The sequence below is a fragment of the Podarcis pityusensis genome (assembly GCF_964106645.2).
Source record: "Podarcis pityusensis genome assembly, chromosome: 12".
Lineage (NCBI taxonomy): Eukaryota > Metazoa > Chordata > Lepidosauria > Squamata > Lacertidae > Podarcis > Podarcis pityusensis.
Genome location: NC_138037.1, coordinates 58,928,585 through 58,953,085, shown reverse-complemented (window position 1 = coordinate 58,953,085; position 24,501 = coordinate 58,928,585). Strand labels below are relative to the sequence as shown.

Sequence of the window (24,501 nt, the reverse complement as noted above, 5' to 3'; positions counted from 1 at the left end):
GGTAAAAAATGTTTCATGCAATCAACAGCCTGAGAACATAAACAGAGTCTATTCTGGTAAGGTATACCAGTCAGTCTGCCATTTACGACTTCAGATGGGAATACATTTAATCTAGCTTTGGTACTAACAAATTCGTAAGATATGAGGGTAAACAGAAAACACGCCCATAGTGAATTCTGGATGCAAATGGTCCTCAGGTTACATATGATCAAGAATGAAGATCGCTGTATGCAATATCTGCCATAGCCTCTGCCTCAAGGATTTAAGGGCTATCTATATCATAACCCAAATGCAACAAAAAGGACGGTGAGAGCACAGTTGAGGAGGCTTTCTGGGCCATACTTTTCGACCAAGGGCTGATAAACCCCTCATTGGATAAATGTCCCAGTAATCCCTTATCCAGGCCGAAACTGACATCTTTAATCAGTTCAGCTGTACCTTGGTTCTTGAACGTAATCCATTCTGGAAGTCCGTTTGACTTCCAAAACAATCGAAAACCAAGGCGCAGCTTCCAATTGGCTGCAGGAGCTTCCTGCACTCAAGTGGAAGCCGCATCGGATGTTTGGCTTCCGAAAAACGTTCAAAAACTTACTTCTGGGTTTTCAGCGTTCGGGAGCTAAAATGCACCAAGGCGTTCAAGAACCAAGGTATGACTGTACAGTGGTACCTTGGTTTTTTAACAGCTTAGTTCATAAACAACTTGGAACTCAAACACCGCAAACCCGGAAGTAGGCGTTCCAGTTTGCAAACTTTGCCTCAGAAGCTGAATGTCTAGTGCGGCCTCCGATTGGCTGCCGAACGCTCCTGCAGCCAATCGGAAGCCAAGCCTTGGTTTCTGAATATTTCGGAAGTTGAATGGACTTCCGGAACGCGTTCTGTTTGAAAACCAAAGTACGACTGTATTTCAAAACAGCCTGCCACACTTGGATGGAAAGAAGTCATTCATCAGTTTCCAGAAACAGAACTGAATCAGGAACACAAAATAACTTTGCCTGGAACCTGTCTAGCTTTGGAAATGAACCACAGTACCAGACATTTGCAGCATTTAGGAGTTGGGAAACAGATTTTGCATTAAAAACTCTTATAGCTGATGGAACATACTGACCTCTATTGGGGGGGGGGGGCAGAGCATATTGCAAGTTTGCTCATCTCCACCTTCTGACAGCTAATCTGCCAGTGGAAGCTCCAAGGCTTTGTGCGGTGAAGCAACAACCCTAAGTACCAGAAACATTTAGTCTGCTCTAAATTATGGCTAATACCTATTTAGAAGGGGAATAACTTTCCATGAAGACAGGTGCTAGGAGCACCCTTAGAGGTAACTTCAGGGAGGCTTTGCATGTCATTTGCCTGAGTTCTGTGAAAAAAACCCACTTTCCACAACTGGAAGCAAGTGAGAAAACTAGGCATGTCGCCTGGTAATGTTACTTCTGTCACTATGTATAAAATCATGCATATGTACAAATCTGTTGTCAGAGCAAATGTTCCTGTAAACAACTTCAAAAGCATCCATATGTACCCCAAACACTTTCTCATAGCTGCTGTCTTGAATAATTCTAGGCACATCTCCTTGGCACCCTTACGCCAGAACCCTCTCCCTGGAGCCCCCCCCCCCCCAGCCCTTATCTCTGGCTTATCTCAAGAAGCTTCAACTATAGGCAGCTACTTCCACCGCCCCCGTTATGACACTCGCTTCTCCCCATGCTCCTGATGGCTACCCTCGAATCTTCCTTTATTATTACTTGTATGATTACCAGTGCCCATGGCCCATGACGGAGTCACTCAAAGCAGAGGGATTCCTGGGATCTGTTAGATTCCCCTCCCCTGCAATAACTTCGCCCGCATCACCTGCTTGCTGAGGAAAGACTTCGCTGGCGGCGTTCACTCGCCTTTGCCCCAATGTTGCGGCGCAACTTCGACAGGGTTTTTTGTGTCTACACATGGTTTGAATGGATGCAGGAATGGTAAAATGCACAAGTTCAAAAACTTGGGCTTACTTGTGAGGAAGAGAGAGGTGGTTGCCCCAAGTGCTGCCGTCCTATGCCCGCTTCTTTCCACGGGAGTAATGCCACTGAACTGGGGGGGGGGCAAGCTCCTCGGGGCAGAGACCCCGGCGGAAGCCCCCCTCAAGGCTCTCGGCCGCTGCCCGGCGCCGCCAGAGAGCGAGCCGACGGACCCCCTCCCCCCCCCCCCCGCCTACTCTCTGGCGGAGCCGCCGGAGGAGCCGTTGACGGCTGCGCGCCTCCCGACGGAGGAGCCGGGGGGGGGCGAGAGAGGGGCTCCCGAAAGACACGCGGGCGCGCAGCATGGCGGAGGGGGAGGGCGGGGAACTCTCCCCTCCCCCCCCCGCGCCGCGCGCGAGAACAAAGAGCTTCTCCCGCCGCCCTTTCCCGCCCGCACGTGGGGGGCCGAGCAGGCCCCCGGCCCCGCCTCCCGCGGCCGCCGGTTGGTGGGTTGCGCGGCGCGCGCGCGGGCGGGCCCGTCCAATCGGGGCGCCGGCAGGCCCTCGCCAAGGAGCGCGCTGCCCATTGGGCCGCCGCCGCCGCCGCCGCCGAGTTTGCCGCCCGCGCTCTTGTCCTGAGCGGGAGGAGGAGGAGGCGGAGGAGGGAGAAGGCGCGCGGAGACGCGGGCGGAGAGAGCGGGCGCCCGAGGGAGAGAGCGAGGCCGGCGGCGGCGGCGGCAGAGGGCGCGAGGGTGAGCGGCGGGCGGGCGACCGCCTGAGGGGGCGCGGGGGGGCTGAGGGGCGGGGGCTGCCCTCCGGGAGAGAGCGCCCCTCCCCCTGCAACTGCCACGGGCGGGGGGGGCGGGGCGCCGCCTCTTCTTCGGGGAGCAGCAGGTAGGGGGGGGCGCCGGGCATGGGCGGGGGTGTGTGTCCGGAGCCTCCTTCCCTCCCGGGGCGGGGGGGGGCAGGGGCGCTTCCTCCCAGCCCGGGACGCGGCGGCGCTGGGCTCGGGCGCCGAACTGTCCTTTGTTTGAATGGGCGCCGCCTCCGCGCGCCCGAGGAAGCTGCCGAGCGGGAAGCCCGGCTCCGAGCGAGGCGTCCCTGCCGCCGCCGCGCCCTTGCCTGCTTCGTTGGGCGTCGGGGGGTGGGGTGAGGGAGGGGACCCTCCTCGCACCTGGCGGACCCGGAGCAAGGGGGGCTTCCATTGCATTCGCCGTGCGCTGGCTACTCCTCAGACATGCTGCTTTTCAGTCTCAAAATGCTAATCGCTATAATCGGGATTTACCTTTTCTGGGGGGAATCCAGTAAGTGCAAACCCCGCCTCTGATTCACCTCAGTAGTGCCCCCGCACCAGAGCACCCCAGGACGCCTCAGCCTTTTGAATCGAAGGTGCTTTCCCACTTTACCAGAAGCATGATGGGTGATGCCGGTGGAAGAATTTTGAATAAGTTGTTGCCGCTACTGTTTCCAAAATTGAAAAGCCTTTCGTATCAAAGCAGATCCTGTACATGTGTACTTCAAAATAGACATGCATAGGATTGTGCTGCAAGTCTTTTGTGTGACTGGTATTGGTAGAAAAGATTAATATAATGCTTGCTTTAAAGTAATCCACAATTTTGTTAACCCGGAGGATGGATTTAAGCAGATCCAGTCCTGCTGATGGCAGTGATAGTTCTTAATTTTTGTGGCTGGTGTGAAGCCTGAAAATATAGTGTAGCCCATTGTGGGCTTTCACTAGAATTTCCATCAGTGGAAGTCCTGACATTCATCTGATGGCTGCAACTGTGTTTGAAGGTGTCACTTGATTAAACAAACAATGGATGGATTTTATGTCTGCAAATGAATGAGCAACATGGAAAGGAAAACATTTGCTTTTAGATAATGCCTGTATATGTCGCAGTAGGTACCATCTCAGAAGTATTTTAATTAATAAATAACCATGTGTAGAGGGGGGGGGAGTGATTGTTTTTGTTTGTTACAATGTTAGTATTCTTGTGTTTTTATATTGTAAACCAACCTGTGATCCTCAGATGAAGGGTGATACAGAAATTTAATAAATAAAGCAAAAATTTCTTGCTGTAGGGTAAGAAAGAATTCCTATTCTAAGAAGCTAGCTGCCATCAGCGGTTTTTGTAAGCTTTATATGAAATAGAAATAGACTGGAGTCCTAGGCATACATTATTTCAGAGCTTTCCAAACTGTGGGTCATGACACACTAGGCTGCAGTATGTAGGTGTGTTGCGCGAATGCCCCACCCCCTGCTCCTCTCAGGGCTGGAAAGGTGTTAGTTTAACCTGTGGTTTGCTAGTAAAACTGAATTACAGTGGTGCCTCGCAAGACGAAATTAATTCGTTCCGCAAGTCTCTTCGTCTTGCGAGTTTTTCGTCTTGCGATGCACGGTTTCCCATAGGAATGCATTGAAAATCAATTAATGCGTTCCTAGGGAAACCGCCTTCAGACCAGGTCCGGGGACAGTCTGTCCCCGGACCTCTTCTGAAGGCTGGGGGGGGGGCAAGGGCTTTTCTTCCCACCCCCAGCATTTTAAAAAACCCCGGGACAGCGGAGGACTTCTCCGCTGTCCGGGCGATCTTAAAATGCTGGCGGGCGGCATTTTAAAATCGCCCCGGGACAGCGGAGGACTTCTCCGCTGTCCGGGGCGATTTAAAAGCCCCTGGGAAGGCAGGCAGGGGGGACAAAGACTTTCGCCCCCCGCCAGCCTTCAGAAGAGGTCCTGGACCTCTTCTGAAGGCGGGCGGGGGGCGAAAGTCTTTGCTCCCCCCCTGCCTTCAAAAGCCCTCCGGGACAGGCAGGCAGGGGGGAGCAAAGACTTTCGCCCCCCGCCCGCCTTCAGAAGGTGTTCCTGCCCTGCCGCCCGGCTTCGGAGCACCGTTCCGAAGCCGGGCGGCGGCAGGAGGTCTTCCCTCCCCCCCACCCGGCTTCGGAGCACCGTTCCGAAGCCGGGCGGCGGCGGCAGGTGTTCCCTCCCCCCCGCCCGGCTTCGGAGCACCGTTCCGAAGCCGGGCGGCGGCGGCAGGTGTTCCCTCCCCCCCGCCCGGCTTCGGAGCACTGTTCCAAAGCCGGGCGGCGGCGGGAGATGTTCCCTCCCCCCCGCCCGGCTTCGGAGCACCGTTCCGAAGCCGGGCGGCGGCGGCAGGTGTTCCCTCCCCCCCGCCCGGCTTCGGAGGAGCCTTCCGAAGCCCGGCGGCGGCGGGAGGTGTTCCCGCCCCGCCGCCCGGCTTCGGAGGAGCCTTCCGAAGCCCGGCGGCGGCGGGAGGAGGTGTCCCCGCCCCGCCGCCAGGCTTCGGAGGAGGTCCGAGGACAGTGGGGAAGACGCGCTGCGCTTCCCCGCTGTCCCTGAGATTTCCCTATGGGCTGTCGTCTTGCGAAGCAAGCCCATAGGGAAATTCGTTTTGCGAAGCGCCTCCAAAACGGAAAACCCTTTCGTCTAGCGGGTTTTCCGTCTTGCGAGGCGTTCGTCTTGCGGGGTACCACTGTACTGTGTCAAGAAATGATGCATGTCCTAAAAGTGTGTCACCAACATGAAAAGTTTGGAAAGCTCTGCATTACTTGCTAAGGAGTAGGCCTAATTGAACTCAGTTACTTCAGAGTTGACAGGTGTATTGTTGTATTATCAGTTTCTTTTAAAAAATGTGCTGCCATGTTGATCAGGAATAATCAGAAGATTTTTGGTTGGTCAACCAATTAACAAACATTGCAAGCTTTATTAAACTGGTATCACTTTCTAGCCCACTTTAATATGTTCCCACAAAGCTTATTCTTGCGCAATATAAAAATAATTTTCTCTCTCTCCCCGGTATGTTTAGTAGGTATAACAATTTGATGCTTCTAAAATGGGTAGGCTAATGAATTGAACAAAATGAGCATGATACTTAAAAGGAAATAGCATGTCCAACTGTCTTTCTTTGTGGTTTTTAAAGATACCACATTGTGAAGATAGACATTACTTTTCTTAGGCAGCAACACTAATTTCGAGAGAAGCCAGCTTAACTGTGTCCTAGTGCCACTGTTACTCATTGTGGAAAAGTCACAAGGAGGATGTTTAGTTTGATGCACGTTTATAGAGTATGCCTAATTGGCTGTGACTTTCTGTCATCTGATATATTTCCAGTATATACTGTTTACTGGCAACATACACACGTTTCACTTGTGCAAATTCAGCTTGGCCAAATATGTTAAAAATCTGCCATTGCCCTCATCTTGGATTCAGAGGTGCAGGTAGAGTACATTTTTTGACAATAAGCAATTTTGTTCAGGAAGCTATCCGCCAGCCTTGGGAGCCCGGCACGACTTCCCGCCGGGCTCCCAAGGCTTGCGGACAGAAGCCTGCAGCCCGAAACCCGGGGAGTGCAGCGGAGCTACTTCCGGTGCTCCTCCAACCCGGAAGTGGGCAGCCACGCAGCACAGCGCTGGTAAGAGCGAGCGGTGGCAGCGGGCGGTGGGGGTCACCATGGGCCGGGTAAACGAGTCCCGCGGGCCTTAGTTTGGGGGCCCCTTGTAGGCTGCCATCTGTGGCTGATAGACTGCATTTGAATTTGGCAGTCACAAGTTCTGTGAATACATTTGAAAGCCTAAGAGGCAACTGCATTCATTTCACATAACAGTTTCTCATTTAGGGGAAGTTTTTGACAATTATATATTGCTGAGTATTGCGGGGCATGGTAGCACATTCCTAATGTGCGCTTGACTAACATCTGGGTTCATAATCCACTAAATATTTTTAAACTTGCTGATGTAATAACAGAGCTTCCTTTTTCTAAATAATCAGCAAGCTATTATTGTAATAAACTGAAAACGTGTACATTGCAGTGCATTTTGGTATGCAAGGGGAGCGAGATCCATAGCACCCAGAAATTGCGTCCTGTTTTCTCTTCCATATTTTCAAATTCTTCTTGGTAGTAACTTCAAGATTAGGATCAGAATCCAGGTAGCAGTACCTGGCCCTCTTGAAGCAGAGCAATAGTTTAGTTAGTTGATGTGACAAAGTGGCAGAGTTCAAAGTTTGACTTGGTTGCTTTTGGATAAAGTGTTTCCGTATGGAATTCGGGGAGAGGAAGGAATAGGGACTTAATGGCCAGTGGGGTGTGGAGAGAACAAGACCCAGAAGCTATTAATTTATCACACAGTTTTTGTAAAAATAATATGATCCTGCTTATTCCAAGAGTATGTGTGTAGGTAGTTTTAAAAGTAGTTTTAAGAACTGTGTTAGTCATATTTTAAAATCCTACAAACCTTGTTTAAAATGAGCCTTTTAAGCGAGTTCCTTTAAAAAAAGAAGTCCCTAGTCTTCTAAATTTCCTTTTCTTTCTCTTTTAACCTATAATTATAATTCTATAATTCTATAATTTATTTATTTACGGCTATTAGCCCATAAACTTTTAACCTCTCTTCTATTTCTTTTTTAAAAATCTCTTACTTTATTCCTTTCTTTCCCCCACCCCAATGTTTTTATTGTATTTAAATCAAAGTCATAGTTTGGACAAAAAATGGGAAAAGATATTTGATATTAAGTTCTGTATTTTTCTCTATAAAGCCTAATAAAAGTTTTTTGTTTTTTTTTAAAAAGGGGGTTTCTCTTGGAGCATACCTGTGTAGTATTTCAAAACAATTGAGTTCCATTATCAGGATCTAACTTGTGCCTAATAAGAGCAAAATAGAGCTTAAAAGGAAAGGGAGAGAAGTTGTTGGCTTGGCCCTGTTACTAGTTGTTAAGTCTGGCATTTAGATATTGCTGCTGTTAATCAATAGTCTGGACTGCATGGTGTTGCAGTGCGAGCCACATACAGCCTCTGGTGGTCCCATTTGTCGGTTGACTCAACATAGCATACATGTGGTGGCCATTAGGCAGGGTTTTTTATTTGTTCTTTTTTCTTAAGAAAAGCAATACAAATGGCTGAATATTTAAGGTGAGCCAGAATGGTTATCAAAATTAAGATAGCATGGCATGTTAGACAATAGTTGTTCTTGCAGTCATGAGATGTGCAGATTTCAACCCAATAAGTATGCAAAGAAACAGTACTCCGAAGTACTGTTATTGAAAGGATAATCTCAAGGGCCAAGAGTCTAAGAAGAGGGCATTGTGTTTCTTTGCATATTTATTGGGTTGAACTCTGCACATCTCATGACTGGAAGGCCAGCAAGTGAAATTGTACTAGAAAATGAATAGGAACTTAGCAGAGGGCAATAAAATAAGGTACCTAAGGATCTTGATTTGAGTTCTTCAGTTAACCTGCACTGTTGGTTGTCATTTCCAAAAAGACCTATAATTGTAATTTTAATGAAACAGCATTTCATTTTATCTTTGTGTCTGTTTTGGACATTCCTCAATCTGTTCAAAGAAATGAATATGGAAAGTCAATTTTTATCATATTTTGAAGGGACTGTTTATCATATTGTGAGGCAATTCCCCATTTGCATGCTACCGAACACCCATGCGGTGCCAGGAACCCAGAAGTGTAAACCAGAAATGGGGAGCATCCTGGAGAGTCCTCCTGGCTCACAAGGAGACCCTTCCCAGAACCCGAAGAGGACATCCTCTTTGGGCTCTGGAGAGGGTCTCCTCATGAGCCGGAGGGACAGTGGATCTTGTTGAGCAGCTCAGCTGATGCACGGGGAAGAAGATTCCCCATGCATCCGTGGTGCAAGCCCCGCTGCCCCTGCAGGGTGCTCCCAATATACGTGATTTTGGTTACACGCGGGGAGGCCTGGAACGTAATCCTCACATATATTGGTAGTTTCCTGTATGTTTCCTTCTCCTTATGAACAATGTTACTAGCTGCTTCCACCACTGTATGCCAATTCCATATATTTATTAAAATAGCTACAGAAACTTGCTTATTTCAGATGCAATTATAATGTCTTCATTATTACAACCCAGGGCATAGACATGTCAGAGACCAGGCTGAGGAGTACTGCTCTGATGAGGAATGGTGAGAGCCTCTTCCTCCCCCTGCTCCTGACCAGGATCCTGAAGCTGCCCAGGAGCAGTGGAACAATATAGATTTAGAACAGTGGTTTTGCAGAGGAGCATAGTTCTGAAGACAAAAGTTGCGGGCGAACGGGGGGGGGGGGTGTGAACAGCAAGGTGAAGAAGAACTGGAAGAGAGAGCTAACAGATTCTCGCTGGAAAGTGTCCAGTCTATCAGTCCAAGGTCACGTAGAGCAGATAAGGTAGCTACAGAAAAAGCACAGACGTTGCGAGATCAGGTTGCAAGGCACGGAAGTGACTAGGGGGGAAGTTGGTGGAAACCTTAATTGGGAACATCTTCATTCTGAGAATGGCTGCTTTGTTCTTTTGCTGTGATCATTAAATAATCTTTAAATTGTAAGTGACTCTTTTCACTTTGTCCTGCTTATCTACGGCCAAAGGTGCGGGAAGGAAGCTGTGTCCCTGAAGCCTGACAGGACATGAAGCAGATCTACTAATTACACAGTCATTAATGTGTGTGGTTTATTTTAATTTGGAATCTAATTAGGAAAGAAGCTATATTCTATGTAACCCCATACTATGAAAAGCCTTCACTTTTATCATCCCTTTCCAAAAAGAAGTAGCAGCTGCCTGCTGTATGTTTTCAGCTACTCACCTTCATAGAATCATGGAATTGCACAAATTGGAAGGGACCACAAGGGTCAGCTAGTCGAACCCACTGCAATGCAGGAATCTTTTGCCCACGTGGGGCTCGAACCCACAACTCTGAGATTAAGAATCTCATGCTCTCCTGACTGAGCTATCCCAGTTCTCAATTGTAGGTAAAGAATTATCTTAATATTCTTATAAAAGCCTATTACGTTTAAAATAAATAATTGAGGGGTATCAATTGCTAACATGCAGATCACTTATTTTAAGAATGTTAAGGAAAGGCTTGTGTACTATCAACTATTTATTTATTTATTTATTACATTTATGTACCGCTGTTTTCTTCCAAAGACCTCAATGTGGTCCACATGATTCTCCTCCCCGTTTCATCCTCACGACAACTTGGTGAAGTAGGTTAGACTAGGAGATGGTGACTGGGCCAATGTCGCCCAGCGAGCTGCAGGGCTGAGTGGGGATTTGAACCCCAGTCTCCCATGTCCTAGTCCAACACACTAACCATTATGCCACACTGGCTCTTACGGTGTAATGAATTTAGTTTTGAAAAGAAGGCAAAGGCTATGATCTCTTTGGAGATAGATGGGGTACATGTAAAATACAATGATAATGTGATCTCCAGTTCTATTTATTATTGCATCTCAGGCCATATATATCTTCCAGCATTCCATTGTTGTATGTAAATGAGGTCACCAGGTTCAGATAACATTTTTAGCTGGGTTTTCTTTTTAAATCTTGCACACACCTATAATTATTATAGAAGTTGTTATACAATGATTCCTCTCCACTCATAAATTGGGGCTTGCAGTGTCTGGGCCAAGAAAGGGGTCTTTTTTGGGGGGGGAAGGGGGGCAGCTCAATGAAAATGTGAAAAGGGCAGATGCTAAGCATGAGGAGGGATCATTAGGAAGGCGGATGAATATAAATCTGCCAGCAGCACAGTGCCAAATCACAACATCACAATTGTTGGAACAGCTGAGAAGTGGGAAGGAGGCACATAGCATTTTTACTGCAGCCCGTACCTCCTGTATCTGTCACCAGTGCTGGGGCTGTGAGAGACGTATGTAGCAGCCACCCAGGGAGGACATCCTGGCTTGTGTGAGACTGACACCTAGCCTCTTCAACAGCAGGAAATTCAGCTCCAGAAGGAGATTTGGCATCCCATGTGCTGTAATGCTAAGAGAAGAAGAGGAATGGGGACTTCAATGCATTGTTGCTCTGCTGTAGTAACTATTATACCGCCGTCTATTTTAATTGTTATTTGAATATATACAGGCATTGCCCCCCACTTACACGGGGTAATGGGCAGTGCCCCCGCATGCATCAGTGAAATTGCATAAAGTGAGGAGCATCCTGCTTTAATAGGGTGTGAATGGAGGACCCCCTGGAAATCTCTGCTTGGTATACGTAGTGTTGGGCCAGAGAATGAGAAACTTCCATTGGATTGTCTGCTGCAAATGTTGCAAGTAAGTGCTCTAACTTAGATAGGACAAGTGAAAAATAGGCAAAGCTCTTGGCTTCCTAGAACAGGGGTTTCCAAAGCGTGGTCCACAGATCACCAAAGGTCTGTGAGCTACACTTAGGTGGCATGTGGCCCCAGCTCTGTGGAGCAGGATAGCTGTGCAGGTGAGCAATGGTGTGCTCCATTGTTCTTAGAACGAGCAGAACGTGACCGAGGTGGCGAGGTGCCTTTTGTCTTCCCAGAGGGACAAAGCTGCAATTGGTAGCAACATGGGGGATGGTCCCGACCGGGAAAAGAGGCTGACAAGGCACTTAAGGAGCAGAGTGTCAGTGCATGGGCAGAATGAATGCTGACTCCGACTGAAGACTCAAGCTGACATAGATTACACCAAACATTGAAGAATGTTTAACATCTCCATTGCTTTTAAATTGCCTTTAATTGTATTTGTACTTCTTTTTCTTACCATGCTGAGTTCCATATCCTTTTTTTTAAAAAAAAAAAAAAGTTGAGCATTTAGTGCAGCAGATTACAAATGCTAAACAACAGGCAGAAAAACCATTAAGTGGTCTGCCAAGACACTTACCAATTTTCAAGTGGTCTGGTTGAAAGAAAGGAGAACCACTGTACTAGAATGAAATGCTCCTGGTAGTAGTAATTAAAGGGACATGGAGTTGAGGACAGTGACATTTACATTGTGTACCTCGCTGCGTCAGTTTACTTACATTATTGATGCTTGCGTGGCTTCTGGCTAATACGTTCACCATGTTCTATATGCAATTCTAATGAAGTTTAAATTCTGCAGAAACGCCTTAAACAACTAGAGCTGCCGTTTAGTTCATTTTCTTCAAACCCCACCCCTCAACATAACCATGAGCTTTATGGTCCTCTTAATAATACTTCGCAAGTTGAGTGTGCTCTCATTTTGCCTGTTGAGATTTTATTTTTATTTTTACAATAATTTCACTCTATTAGACGCACCGGAGGATAGGATGCACCCAGTTTTTAGAGGGGGAATGCAAGAAAAAAAAGTTTTCTTTAAAGGGAGCACTGAGCATAGCCTGTATGCATCCCAGGCTCTGCTCAGCGCTCCCTTTCACTAGCCGCGTGGAGTGTGTGTGTGGCGCTTGCAGGCTTTCCCCCGGCTCTTGGGGGCTTTTCTGGGAGGTGGGAGAAGGGATAGAGCCATGCGCTCTCTCCCTTCCCCCACCTCCCGCAAAAGCCAGGGATAGCTGCACGAAGCCTCCGCAGGGCAGCGGGATGAAGGCTCTCTGTGCCCTGCGGTGGCTTCTCGCGAAGCTAGAACAGCTAGAGGGAGCGCTGCGCAGTGCTCCCTCTAGCTGTTCTGGCTTCTGGGGTAGCCCGCAAAGCCTCCGCAGGGGAGCGGGATGAAGGCTCCCCACTCCCCTGCAGAGGCTTCACGCAGCTAAACTAGAAGCTAGAACAGCCAGCGGGATCACAGCGCAGCGATCCTGCTCGCTGTCCTGGCTTCTGGCTTAGCAGTGCGCAGCCTCTCCGGGCAAGGGGAGCCTTCATCCCCTGCTCGGGAGAGGCTGCGCGCGGCTAAGGCTCCCCCAGGAGCCGCGCTCCCTTTAAAGAGCCGTGGAGTGTGTGTGCGGCTCTTGGGGGCTTTTCCCCGAGGAGGGAGAAGGGAGCAGAGCCTCCTGCCTGCAGTCACTCCATAAGATGCACACACATTTCCCCTTACTTTTTAGGAGGGAAAAAGTGTGTCTTATAGAGCGAAAAATACGGTATATACCACATTTAAGGTAGACCTCACAAGGCAGTTTACATAAGATTATTTCAATAATAAGCATCATTTTTTAAAAAAAAAACTTGCAATGGAATGGAAAAGGCAACTTGTTTGTTTTGAAAAAATATGTAACCGCCCCTTCTTATTTGGCTCAGGGTAAGATGGTTCTGCCCTATCCATTCTTAAGGAAATCAGCCCTGAGTGCTCACTGGAAGGACAGATCTTGAAGCTGAGGCTCCAATACTTTGGCCACCTCATGAGAAGAGAAGACTCCCTGGAAACGACCCTGATGTTGGGAAAGATTGAGGGCACAAGGAGAAGGGGACGACAGAAGACGAGATGGTTGGAAATTGTCCTCGGAGCTACCAACATGAGTTTGACCAAACTGCGGGAGGCAGTGGAAGACAGGAGTGCCTGGCGTGCTCTGGTCCATGGGGTCACGAAGAGTCGGACACGACTAAACAACAAAAAGATGGTTATGCAGACTTCCCTGGGGTAACAGATGATGGGGCACTATGGGAGCTGCATGGCGACAGTTCCTTAGACTTCTTTCTTTCTTTGAGCCAGCGAACTGGAAGGAGACACTGAAGGAAATCAGTGGTCCCTTAGACATTTGAGAACATAGCTGGTCCTTGTGCGTATCCTTGGTTTTCAGATACCCTGTTTATAAAATGATACCAATGCCATGGGATGACTTTTTAGGCTTAACATCTGGGTCTGGGAAAACTAAACAAATCACAGTTTGTATATAACAGCCCTGTCTGTCGTCTTGCTATTTTTTGTGTGAAACACAACAGTTTTGTGGAGGAGCAGAACAAAGAAGAGGAAACTTTTTTCCCCTTTGATGCAAGTGATGGGAATACCGTCTCCATTTCAAATCTTATCTGCTCTGCAGATTAGCTCTGCCTGTTTTTCAGTAATGTTTATATTTACTTTGAGAAGTTGTGAATGTTGTTGCAGCTTTGCAGTCTGTTCTGCAGTGTTAACTAATGTTCCGTAAAGGAACTTGTCCTTTTGTTTTTTACAGTGAAGTTATTTCTTCTATAGAAGTAATACAGTACTAGAATTTCTGTGCTCTGAAAATTCAGGCAGATGGTGTTTTCTTTCTTGAGCATGCAGTGAAGCTCCCTATGGCACAAAAATGTCTTTACTTGATGAAGAAGCTGCAGGACATGAAATGTATAGGAATTAAATTAGTCAAAAGGGACTGATACAGATAAGAGGATTGGAATCTGTGCTGGTAACAGCCCAGGCCTGGACTTGTAGCCTTTTGATTTGATTTGCATGATGTCTGGGATAGTCATGGGCTGTGTTTTGTCTTGGTACAGTGTGAGAATGTTCAAGCCATTTGTTGCTTTTTTAGAGAAGGTCTTTGTAACTGACTTAAGTATTGACTGCTGTATAGCAAATACATGCAGATAACAGCTTTGTAATTGTCTAGTTCCTTTTTAAGTTATTGGGGCGGTCAAGAGTTTCTGAATGTAGCATAATTGACTTCCTTCATTTTGGTTTGATATACTTTCTCTTTCTTAAACTTACTCATTTGTATATTTCTGCTCTTTGGGTTTATGCGATAATCAGATTCAGAATTAATTGCTGTTTTGCAGAACAATGCCAATTATTGTGCCATCCAAACCCGAGATCCATTGGAGGGGGCTAGGATACAGCAGAACTGGTTCTGTCCCAGATACCAGGAAGGGACCTTTGGGCCTCCGGGCCTCTCCAGAGGACGGGAGAAACTGGCATCCTCAGGAATAGGCCTTTTTTGTACTAGATTGTGGTGGCTAAACCTGAGGTGGTCCTGTGCATTCGTGATGGGGGCCTGGATAAGGAGTGCAGCAGGAAATGGTACACAAATGCTGTTGAGAAGAATAGCACCCTGGGCAACCCCCATTGGGGATTGCATGTTCGAGTGATGTAATAACACCGTGTGCTTGGGAGATCAAGTTTGTTCAGGCATGCCATTCCAGGAGGCACTGAACAAGAAGGCACTCACACCTATCATGTCTTATGAGCCAGTGCACGACAGTGGTGTTGGCACCCTTACAGAAGGGACACACTAATGGAGTGGGGAACACAGGTGGTGGATACTGGGGTTACTTCAAGCATAGTGGTCATGCCTCTTCTCCTTCAGTCTTTTTGTCCAGTTCCTGTTAATCCCATGCTGACCCAGAATGTCTATGACAGTCAGCAGAATGCTGGTGACCCATCTGCACCTGTGAGCATGGTGGTCCGGCAGAGGAAGTGGTGGAGGGTGTGGAAGCTGCCTGCCTGGTCTGCCCATCCATCCCTTTCCTCTTTTTCTTTAGAGCCCCAACAGTGAAAGTGAGTTTCGTTCATGTCTTCCTGTGTTCCAGGGGTAGCCCCTATGGGCTTCTTTGTTGGGCACAGGGATGGTTCCCTGGACCCGGATTAGTAATGCCCCTTCCTTTGGTCCCCTTGCAGGCATTCTTCCCATCGGCCCAGCAGCCTTTGTGAACATAGTGGCTGGGCTCCCTCCGGCTGCCTGCCTGCCTGCCTTCTCTGGCCACCCTCCCATAGCACACACCAATGCTGGTTCTCATACTGACACTGCTCTGGGTAACCACAGATGCCTCCAAAGCAGCTGTGAGGCAGAACCTGAGTGGCCAGTGGTGACTGTGGTAGAGTTGCACAGAGACATTGCGGTGGGGCTCTCCTCGCTGCGGGGGGGGGAGGGTTCTGTGGTAGGGGAAGGTGGTGGTGCCATGTCTGATGCTGCATAGCAACAAGGGTGCCAGAATGCCCCTCTGAGCAGGCTGTGGAGCCAGGCAATAGTCCATATTTGCATAAGGCATTTTGTTTGCAGTAAAGGCTTGTTTTTGCATTGGCCCCTGTGAAGTACCAGGTTTCCTTGGTCTGATGTGGGGATCATTGAGTGCTTGCACTGCTGGCAGAGCCATGTGCATGAGTTCTGCGTGTGCTGATGGTTGGCCACGTGTGTTTTGAGTGAGGCAAGTGTTCCTTTTAGGTGGTGTGTTTGGATTGGCTGGCAATGGCAGCGTTGCTGTGAGTGTCATGGGCCTGTGTTTGGGGCTTCTGCTGAGCTCTTAAGTTTTTAGCTGGCTTCAGATTCTTTTTTCTCTGGCAGAGCGCATGGATTTTTTTTAGCAAAGTGGCCTGCTCAACTACAAGCTAAATACTAAATACTAAAGGCCCTTGTATGTGTAATTGATATATCCGAATATTTTAAATTTCCTATAATTTAAACTTTAAAAGCATTAAGGCTTACTCAGCTCTGCAACCTTGTAAATTTCTGTTGTGCCTTTCTTTCTAACACAAGCTTCCATGGCAGCTATCAACATTTCTTCATCATAGTAAAAGAATTATCTACACAACTTAAAAATGATTTCTAATTGGGAGGCCCAGGCTAAGTTATCTTAGCACTGAGATCATCTCATGTTTAAGAGTGAGGATTGATGTTAATTATAACTCCGCTAATAACAGGTTCCTTTTCCCCACTCCTTGTGAGCACTCTGCATTTGTGACTAATGAATTGCTGGAGTTATTTGTCATGACCAGAAACTGCAATCTCTTATCAACACGCAACCCACATTTGTAAGATTTGCAGTGGTGAATCTAAGGAACGGAGCAGAAAACAGCTGCTGCACACTGAACCTCAACCTAAATGTCAAGGATTATATCTTGATACTTCTGTGGTTTGTGGAACCCATACTATTAGAATGGAGTGGCAGCAAAGCCTAGACTTATTTACTACTAAGGCAGGGTTAAGGATAGGACTCTGGAGTATACTATCATTTGAATTTTCCAGCTGAAAAAGTAGCACTGTAATGTTGGAAATGAGTGCTGCAGACGGGCTATAGCCCATGTCAGATATAGGCTCCGTTGCATGCATAAACAGACCCTTGGTGTTAGAATAGATATCAGCCACTTAGTAGGCCTGACTGTGTTTGATCATATATCTAGGTTCTGTTCCTTGCAGGGATAATCATGGGTCAGACCGGAAAGAAATCTGAGAAAGGACCAATTTGCTGGAGGAAGCGTGTAAAATCAGAATATATGCGACTTAGGCAACTCAAGAGATTCAGACGGGCAGATGAAGTAAAGGTAACTAAGACACCTAATCCCAATAATAAGGTATTAAGATGACTCTTTTTCAGTATGAATTTGTTTTTATACTGTAGTTTTGTAGTAAAATATTTTGCTTTTGACTTTCACCCTGTATTGGTTCTCATAAAAGGGCAACCATGAGAGCATTCAGCATTAAAATGAGGCTGTCCCTCGTTGAGTTTTAACAATTGCTCATGTTGTGATCTATTTAGTTCTGATGATACCCTGACTCTGGAATACCGTTCTAGGGAGCCTTAACCAGTGCTGACATTACAATTTTTTTAGAACACCAGGTTTAAAAAGTTATTCCCTTGGGCGTTTTAAATTGTTGTTATGGCCTCTGTTCTGCCTTTGTATCTCTGTTTTGTTTTGTATTTTTATTGTCTCAATCAGGAATTACTGTGAAAATAAGAAAGGGGGAGCACACACCAAATGTTATTCTTGCTCAGGGCACAATATTACCAACAATGTACAACAATAAAAATACATTATAATTCTAATGCAACAGAATATCCCTCAAACATTGATAACATTGACGATTATTATTATTATTATTATTATTATTATTATTATTATTGCATCCCCTTGGCTCCGTGCCCTGTGCAGGGGAGCTGCCTGCACAGCCCTAAATCCAGCACTGCCTGGAATCCATTTGAGCAAAGGGCAGTCTAGATATTTTAAAAATAAGTAAGTAAATAGCTGTTTTCCATTCAGTATTGTTGTCCCTTTTAGAAAGATTCATATACTGCATTGGCATTAGAAAAAGTTATACTTATATATGCAAAGTGCATAATATCTTACCACCCTCAGTACAGAAATTGGATTTTTGCAACAGAGCAACTATACTCTAAAGAGCCCAATGGGATTTCTGACTTTGAACAGTGGACACCCATGTCATATTGCAAACTACTTTTGAAAGTGTTGTCAATTTCTGAAGGGATCTGCTAAGTGGCACACAGGGCTGCTGTTTGAAAAACACAACCTCCAAGGAAATCTTGGGCTCATTGGCCAGCCCCGAATTATAATTACCATATAAAGCAAGTGGAGTAAGCAGAATGAATGGTGTCCTGCAAAATTTAATTTAAAATATTATATTTGTTGAACACAAATTTAAGTACCTTCTAAAGGTGATGCTTTATTAAAACAGCTTTCATCTTTTTGAACTGTTTATTCACTTTAATATTGTTTGGAAAGAACTGTACTCTGTAACTTTTCAGGACCTCTTTCCCATAGCATCAGTCAGCCCTCCTGTTGCCAGTTGCTCCTAGAAGTCTGGGAACATGGAGTGGCATCTGGTACAGTGTGAGGGCCTGCGGTCAGAAATCAAAGTTGTAGACAGTCCAATGCTCTAGGTGCGAACATATGGTTCTTTAATCAATATCTTAAAACAATAACCCTGATGGTAAGCTAATATTACCCATATATTGCAAGGGGTGTGGGCTGCGAGAGATGGTTGCCCAAAGCTGTCTGGAGAGATTCCTAGTTCATAAGTCATGTTCTTAAGCTCTACATGACACTAGTTCGCACCTGGTTTTGCTGTCTATAGCATTGACATAATGAAGTATGGTATTGTATGTGCATAGCTCTTGGTCCATCTTTATATGCTGCTTAGCAAGTCTTGTGATTGTCCATAGTAGAATGCCTAAATTAGTTTACCTCTTATTTTCTCAGATGCAATGAAAATATTCTAGTGGACTATTTTTGAGAAAAGGTGTGTCTGAAAATCAGTACGGGTCAAGAGTTCTTAAGCATCATTGTTTTTAGGACCTTGGGAACTTGCCCAGTGCAAATAGTGCAAACCTCACGGTTCTGCGCATCTTGTTTTAAGCTCCTGGAGTCCAGCATTTTGTCATTATTTGCTTTTGAAGAATATATTAGTTGTTTTCTTTCATTTTTTATATTGTCGAGACCATTTGAAAATATACTGTGGACCACAGTTTAAGCACTCTTAAGGTAGATGATAAAATACCCTTGCCTCCTGAAATATCTGGACAACAATGAAACCTCTAGCAGTTTTGGTCAGATGCATATGACATAGTCATCAGAAGCTGCTTTATTTTGAGTCTGATCATTGGCCGTGGGTGTCAGGGCTGAACCGGGGGTCTTCTGTGTGCAAAGCATGTGCTCTGCCACTGAACTACAGTGAAGTCAAACTCCAGTGTTTCAGATGGGAGACTTTCCCAGTCCTGCTTGACAATGCAGGGGCTTGAATCTGAGACCTTCTGCACGCAAAGCAGATGTTCTGCTATGGAGCTATATCCCTTCCCTGTCTTTCACAGTCAGACGAGCATTCTTTTTAGATACCCAAATAACTTTACAAATGCTTGTGGGTTCTCTGTTCTTAAAACATTATTTTATTTCCAGAGCATGTTTAATTCTAATCGTCAGAAGATCCAGGAAAGAACAGAAATATTAAACCAAGAATGGAAACAACGCCGGATACAACCTGTGCACATCATGACTTCTGTGAGCTCATTGCGTGGGACCAGGGAGGTTGGTTAACATGATGTGTTTGCTTGAAATGTTGTTAGAAAGTACACATTACCTTTACTATGTATGGTGTGCACCATACCTAAGGAACAACCCTATCTGAGTAAAAGCAAACATTTATAAGCACTTTTCAATGTTAGCATTTCTTTTTGAATTAAAACTGTTCACTTTATCCCTTCGAAATGCACACCTTTGTTTGTCAAGTCAGGTTTTTGCTGCTGTTTAAAAACAACGTACTACTAGTAGTGTAATTGTATCTCTTCTTCCAGTGTTCAGTCACCAGTGACTTAGATTTTCCAAAGCAAGTAATTCCCCTCAAGACTCTGAATGCTGTTGCTTCAGTACCCATAATGTACTCTTGGTCTCCCCTTCAGCAAAACTTTATGGTAAGTGAAATACGGGACTAAATCAACTGAAATGGAAACCAGCAAAAGAGTCTGCTGAATAGTAGTTGATGCCGTCTTTCTAGTATAGTGTGACTCTGCAGTGCTACTATGCCCAATAATAGTTTTAATGGTTCAGCAAACCTCATTGTGTGTCAAATTGATTCCTGATAGAATTAATTTTATTATTTGCAAACGCTGGATTTTGCAGAAAGCATCTGAATGCATCTTTTGAGTAAAGTCACAGTGCCATAATTCTTCTTCATGGATGAATAAATCTGTTTGAGGAAATTTTTACAGAACTTGCACCAAACATTTAAGAAATGTAGGAAGTGTTGGCTACTCACTGATGCTTTATGGTCTTCAGAAGCTGATTCACAAAAGGACTCAATTTTGGACAGATAATTTGGCATCCAATAGACAACTCAGAGTAGCCAGAATAAAGAATTAAAATAGAAGAGTTGCATTGAACTGTGCTTCTCGGCTGATGGTATGGTTCGTAAGGTAAGTGGGAAGGGAAGCACATTCAGTGTCTTTCTCGCGGACTCTCCTTCGTTAGAGGTTTTAAAGCAAAGGTTGGATGGCCATCTGTCATGGATACTTTAGTTGAGATTCCTCCATTGCAGGGGGTTGAACTAGAAGACCCCCAGGGTCCCTTCCAGCTCTATAATAGCAGGTCACCTGAAGTCATTGTGATGTCAGGGGATTGGCAGATGACTCTTCCCACCAGTTGAAATTAGCCTGCAGAGGGTGAGAGAGGTAAGGATCTGGCCCACCAGCCTGATCCAATTCCCTTTCCCCATTTAAAAAGAGGCATTTAAAAAGAATCATTAAGCCTATTTTTATTTGCTTTTATTTTCTGTTCGAAAAATGACACCTCCAACAATAAATAAATAAATCATCCATTAAAACCAGTATTAAACTAAACAGAAAATTTGAAGGGCAGTATGAAATGTGTAAATAAATTGCTGGTGTTACCATGTCAGTTGAGCAGCTTGCAATAGATAAAACTGATTTATAGAATTGCATTGACTGTAGCAGGTATATATTTTTGGTTTAGAAGAAATAGGTAGGCCAAATGACCCTTTTCTCTACATATACATTGGTACCTCGGTTTAAGAACAGGCCTGTTTACGAACAATTCAGTTTACAAACTTCGCAAAACCGGAAGTAGTGTCCCAGTTTGCGAACTTTACCTCGGTCTAAGAACAGAATCCGAATGGTAGAAGGGCAGCGGTGGCAGGAGGCCTCATCAGGGAAAGTGTTCCTTGGTTTAAGAACGGTTTCGGTTTAAGAATGAACTTCTGGAACGAATTAAGTTCGTAAACCGAGGTACCACTGTATAGAGAAAATTTATTTGAAAAAAGGTAGTAGCACAAAAAATAGTATAGTCACAAAATAAATATTTTATGCAACATTTGCAGCAAGGGCATTCCTTAATAGACTTCCGCCTTGTGGGATCTACTTTATTTCTTTTTGCCAGAACCTATATAGAGAAAAAAGAAATACATTTAGAATTAAATATTTCTGTGTCCAGGTATTTGTTTTGTGTACAGGAACTAAGCTGAGCTCCGTCATCCCAAGCAAAAATTCACTTCTGGTTACCCCTAGCTAGCAGTATAATTTAGAGCAGGGAGACTTCAGTTGGGAGTCCTTGCTAATCTTTGCAGATTACCTACAGATCTATCAATAAATTCCAATCTACCTTCTGCCCACCCCTCCCTGAATAAATAGGTTTTTAAAAGTATTGTTTAACTATGATTTTATGTATTCATACACGCATGCGCGCACACACACACACATTCGATTATAAAATACAATATGCCTTTTATGTCTTAATATGAGTACAGAGCTGTTTAATCTATGCAAATGATTAACTACAGAAGGTCACTCTTCCCTCATAAATGCGCAGGAACATACACAGAAATGCTGTTACATGAGCTTCTGCCTCACATGGTGACTGTATACTGCATATGACTACTGTAATGCGCATGACTATGGCATTTGGGGAAAATTTCCACTGAAATGTCTGCTAAAGAAATTGCTATGGCCCTTTGTGTATATTCTACAAGATCACTCCTGACTACACCCCTTGCAATGATCTGGATGTCCCTCCTGCACTTTTGTAGGGTCACAAAGTATGAACTGTGCAATAGTTTTGCTTACAAAACAGTTCATTACAGTGAATGCTCATTGCACAGCAATTTCTACTACAAGCCTAAAGGAAAACGAGTAAAGACCATTTAGACCATTGCCCAATCCAGAATCTAGCATGTGTGCTGGCCTCTTTGTTTCAGTGGAAAAATCACATGCATGTGTACAAAGGAATGTGCAGTTGGCTTTGCTGATTCTGTTCTTAATGAAAGGGACATCGCTTTCAGATGAGAGGAGGAGGTAGAGATGAGGTACCATTCTTAGGAGACCTTGCTATATAGAGGTACCATATATTAGTGGACGGCTATGGAATTTTGATTAAGTATCCATGGAATTCTTGCTTTTGATGCGAGTTGTTGGTTGCTTTGCTTTTTGGCTTTGCCGTGCCAAGGATTGATGAGTGATCAAAATTTGTGCTTGCGGTGAGAGACTTCTCTCTCCCCCCCCCTTTGTTATATTTTTTACCTTATGTCTAGGTAGAGGATGAGACAGTTTTACATAACATTCCTTATATGGGAGATGAAGTGCTTGACCAGGATGGAACTTTTATTGAAGAATTAATCAAAAACTATGACGGAAAGGTGCACGGAGACAGAGGTGAGTTCAGATGTGTATGTTTGTAAGTTGACTGCTACTGATCGCCAGTCTGGGTGGCCTGTGCTGTTCTTTATAGCACAATCCTATTCATGTCTGCTCAAAAGTAAGTCCCATTGAGTTCGACTGGACTTATTCCCAGGTAAATGGACTAGGATTGCAAAAATAATGCTGCTCTGAATTATCTGTGATTACGGATAGGAATGATAATGAAATATTAAATATCTTTCTGTCTTTGGCTTGGCTACTCTCTCATTTTCTGCAAGAGAATTATCCCAGGACTCAGCTATAAAGTTGCAAATATAACGTTTTAAGTGCATGATACAAATGTGACACTAGATGGCGATGGTGAGCTAATGGGAAATTCAATATATATATTACAATTTTTTTAAAAAAAGGCATGTTCACAGTGTTTTTTATATATGTCTAGATTCAGCTCAAATAAAGTTCTGTGTTGTGTCCTGAAAGACTAAAAAAGCATAGTTGAAGAGAAATAGCTACAAGATCTTATTCATGTCCATTTTCCTGTGTTTCCAAAGTTAATTTACTTTTAATGTTTTTCTGCGTGGTGAGCTATGCTACCTGAGGATATGCACAGCCTGTTTGCAAATGCATATCTCTTCCATTTATGTCTATACCTGATTTCAGAATGTGGGTTTATCAATGACGAGATATTTGTGGAGCTGGTCAATGCTCTTGGGCAGTATAGTGATGACGAAGATGATGAAGATGACGACGACGATGGTGGCGAAGACGACAATCTTGATGGGAGAAATGAAAAGCAAAAGAACCGAGAGGCCAGCAGAATAGGTAGGTTAATATGGTGCAAAGACATTTATTTAAATGCCTTTCCCCTTCTGCAGAGGTGGGAATGTATTAGAATGGTCCGCTCTCAGATGGTGATGGCTCCAAATGGATTTCAGATGGCTCTGGGGGATTTTCCAGCTGATATATATGACTGGCTCTCCTGTTGAACCCCTGGGTAATTTGTGGAATACAGAGGACCTAGACCATGGACATAATTGCTTCTGAAGGCCTTCCTCCTGTTGGGCTTCCCCTCAGGCCCGCCCTCAGGCTCTAGCCTGAGGGGGGGCCTGAGCTGAGAGCAACAAAGCAAGCCGTGAGAAGGGTTGAATGCGGGTGGAGGAAAACACCAGGTGTGACGGCTAATTATTGAGCCTACTTGGTGGCAGTGAAGGCAATGAAGAAGAACCACTTAGTTGTTTTTATTGCTTTGTTCATATGATGCCTAGAGCGGCTTTTCTTGGTAGTACAGGGCCTCTTACAGTCTCACCTGAAGGGGAAAGGAATTGACGGTGGCCTGCTGTGACTTCTTTGTGAAGCATTTGGAGGACAGAAGCCACATCTACTGGCATCTTGACTCCACTGTTCCATCAGATGAATTTCCAGAGGCATCTGGAACACTTTCTAGGCTTCTTGTGTTGGATAAGTTTCAGTTAGTATGGCTTTGAAGACACAGACAAGGTTCGGTTGACTGCTTCTGATCTTGCCCCTCATGGCTGATTAAATCTAGCAAGGAAGGGACAGCTTGTTACAATCAAAGCCTCCATGGGGGAGTTGGTTGTCCGTGCCTGCCTATATAAAGCAGTGGTAAGAAACTTTAAACCACAGAGCTTAGGACTTGCCGATCAGAAGGTTGGCGGTTCGAATCCCCGCGACGGGGTGAGCTCCCGTTGCTCGGTCCCAGCTCCTGCCAACCTAGCAGTTCAAAAGCACGTCAAAGTGCAAGTAGATAAATAGGTACCGCTCCGGCGGGAAGGTAAACTGCGTTTCAGTGCTCTGCTCTGGTTTGCCAGAAGTGGCTTAGTCATGCTGGCCACATGACCGGGAAGCTGTACGCCGGCTCCCTCGGCCAGTAAAGCAAGATGAGCGCCACGACTCCAGAGTCAGCCACGACTGGACCTAATGGTCAGGGGTCCCTTTACCTTTAAGAAACTTTAAGAAAACTTCTATGGACCAGAAAATCTAAGCAATCAGTTCCTAGTGTCCCCTTCTTGGACAAGGTTCTTC

At 45.4% G+C, this 24,501-nt stretch overlaps 1 protein-coding gene across 6 annotated transcripts in view; it reads left to right on the top strand.

Moving 5' to 3' along the window:
* The first annotated feature begins 2,531 nt into the window (after window positions 1-2,531).
* The window catches only part of EZH2 (enhancer of zeste 2 polycomb repressive complex 2 subunit), a 54,466-nt gene continuing 32,496 nt past the window's right edge, over window positions 2,532-24,501 (top strand). Inside the window, exons 1-6 of one of the 6 annotated variants that reach the window (XM_080975833.1) lie at window positions 2,532-2,691; window positions 16,722-16,876; window positions 19,214-19,342; window positions 19,609-19,725; window positions 22,353-22,473; window positions 23,119-23,280. In XM_080975833.1, the coding sequence (XP_080831959.1) occupies window positions 16,730-16,876; window positions 19,214-19,342; window positions 19,609-19,725; window positions 22,353-22,473; window positions 23,119-23,280 (676 nt within the window). In that variant the 5' untranslated portion in view covers window positions 2,532-2,691; window positions 16,722-16,729. Of the gene's footprint in view, window positions 2,692-2,755; window positions 2,834-16,721; window positions 16,877-19,213; window positions 19,343-19,608; window positions 19,726-22,352; window positions 22,474-23,118; window positions 23,281-24,501 lie in introns of those variants that run through there. The other 5 variants (XM_080975836.1, XM_080975834.1, XM_080975835.1 and 2 more) reach the window with 5 other exon arrangements.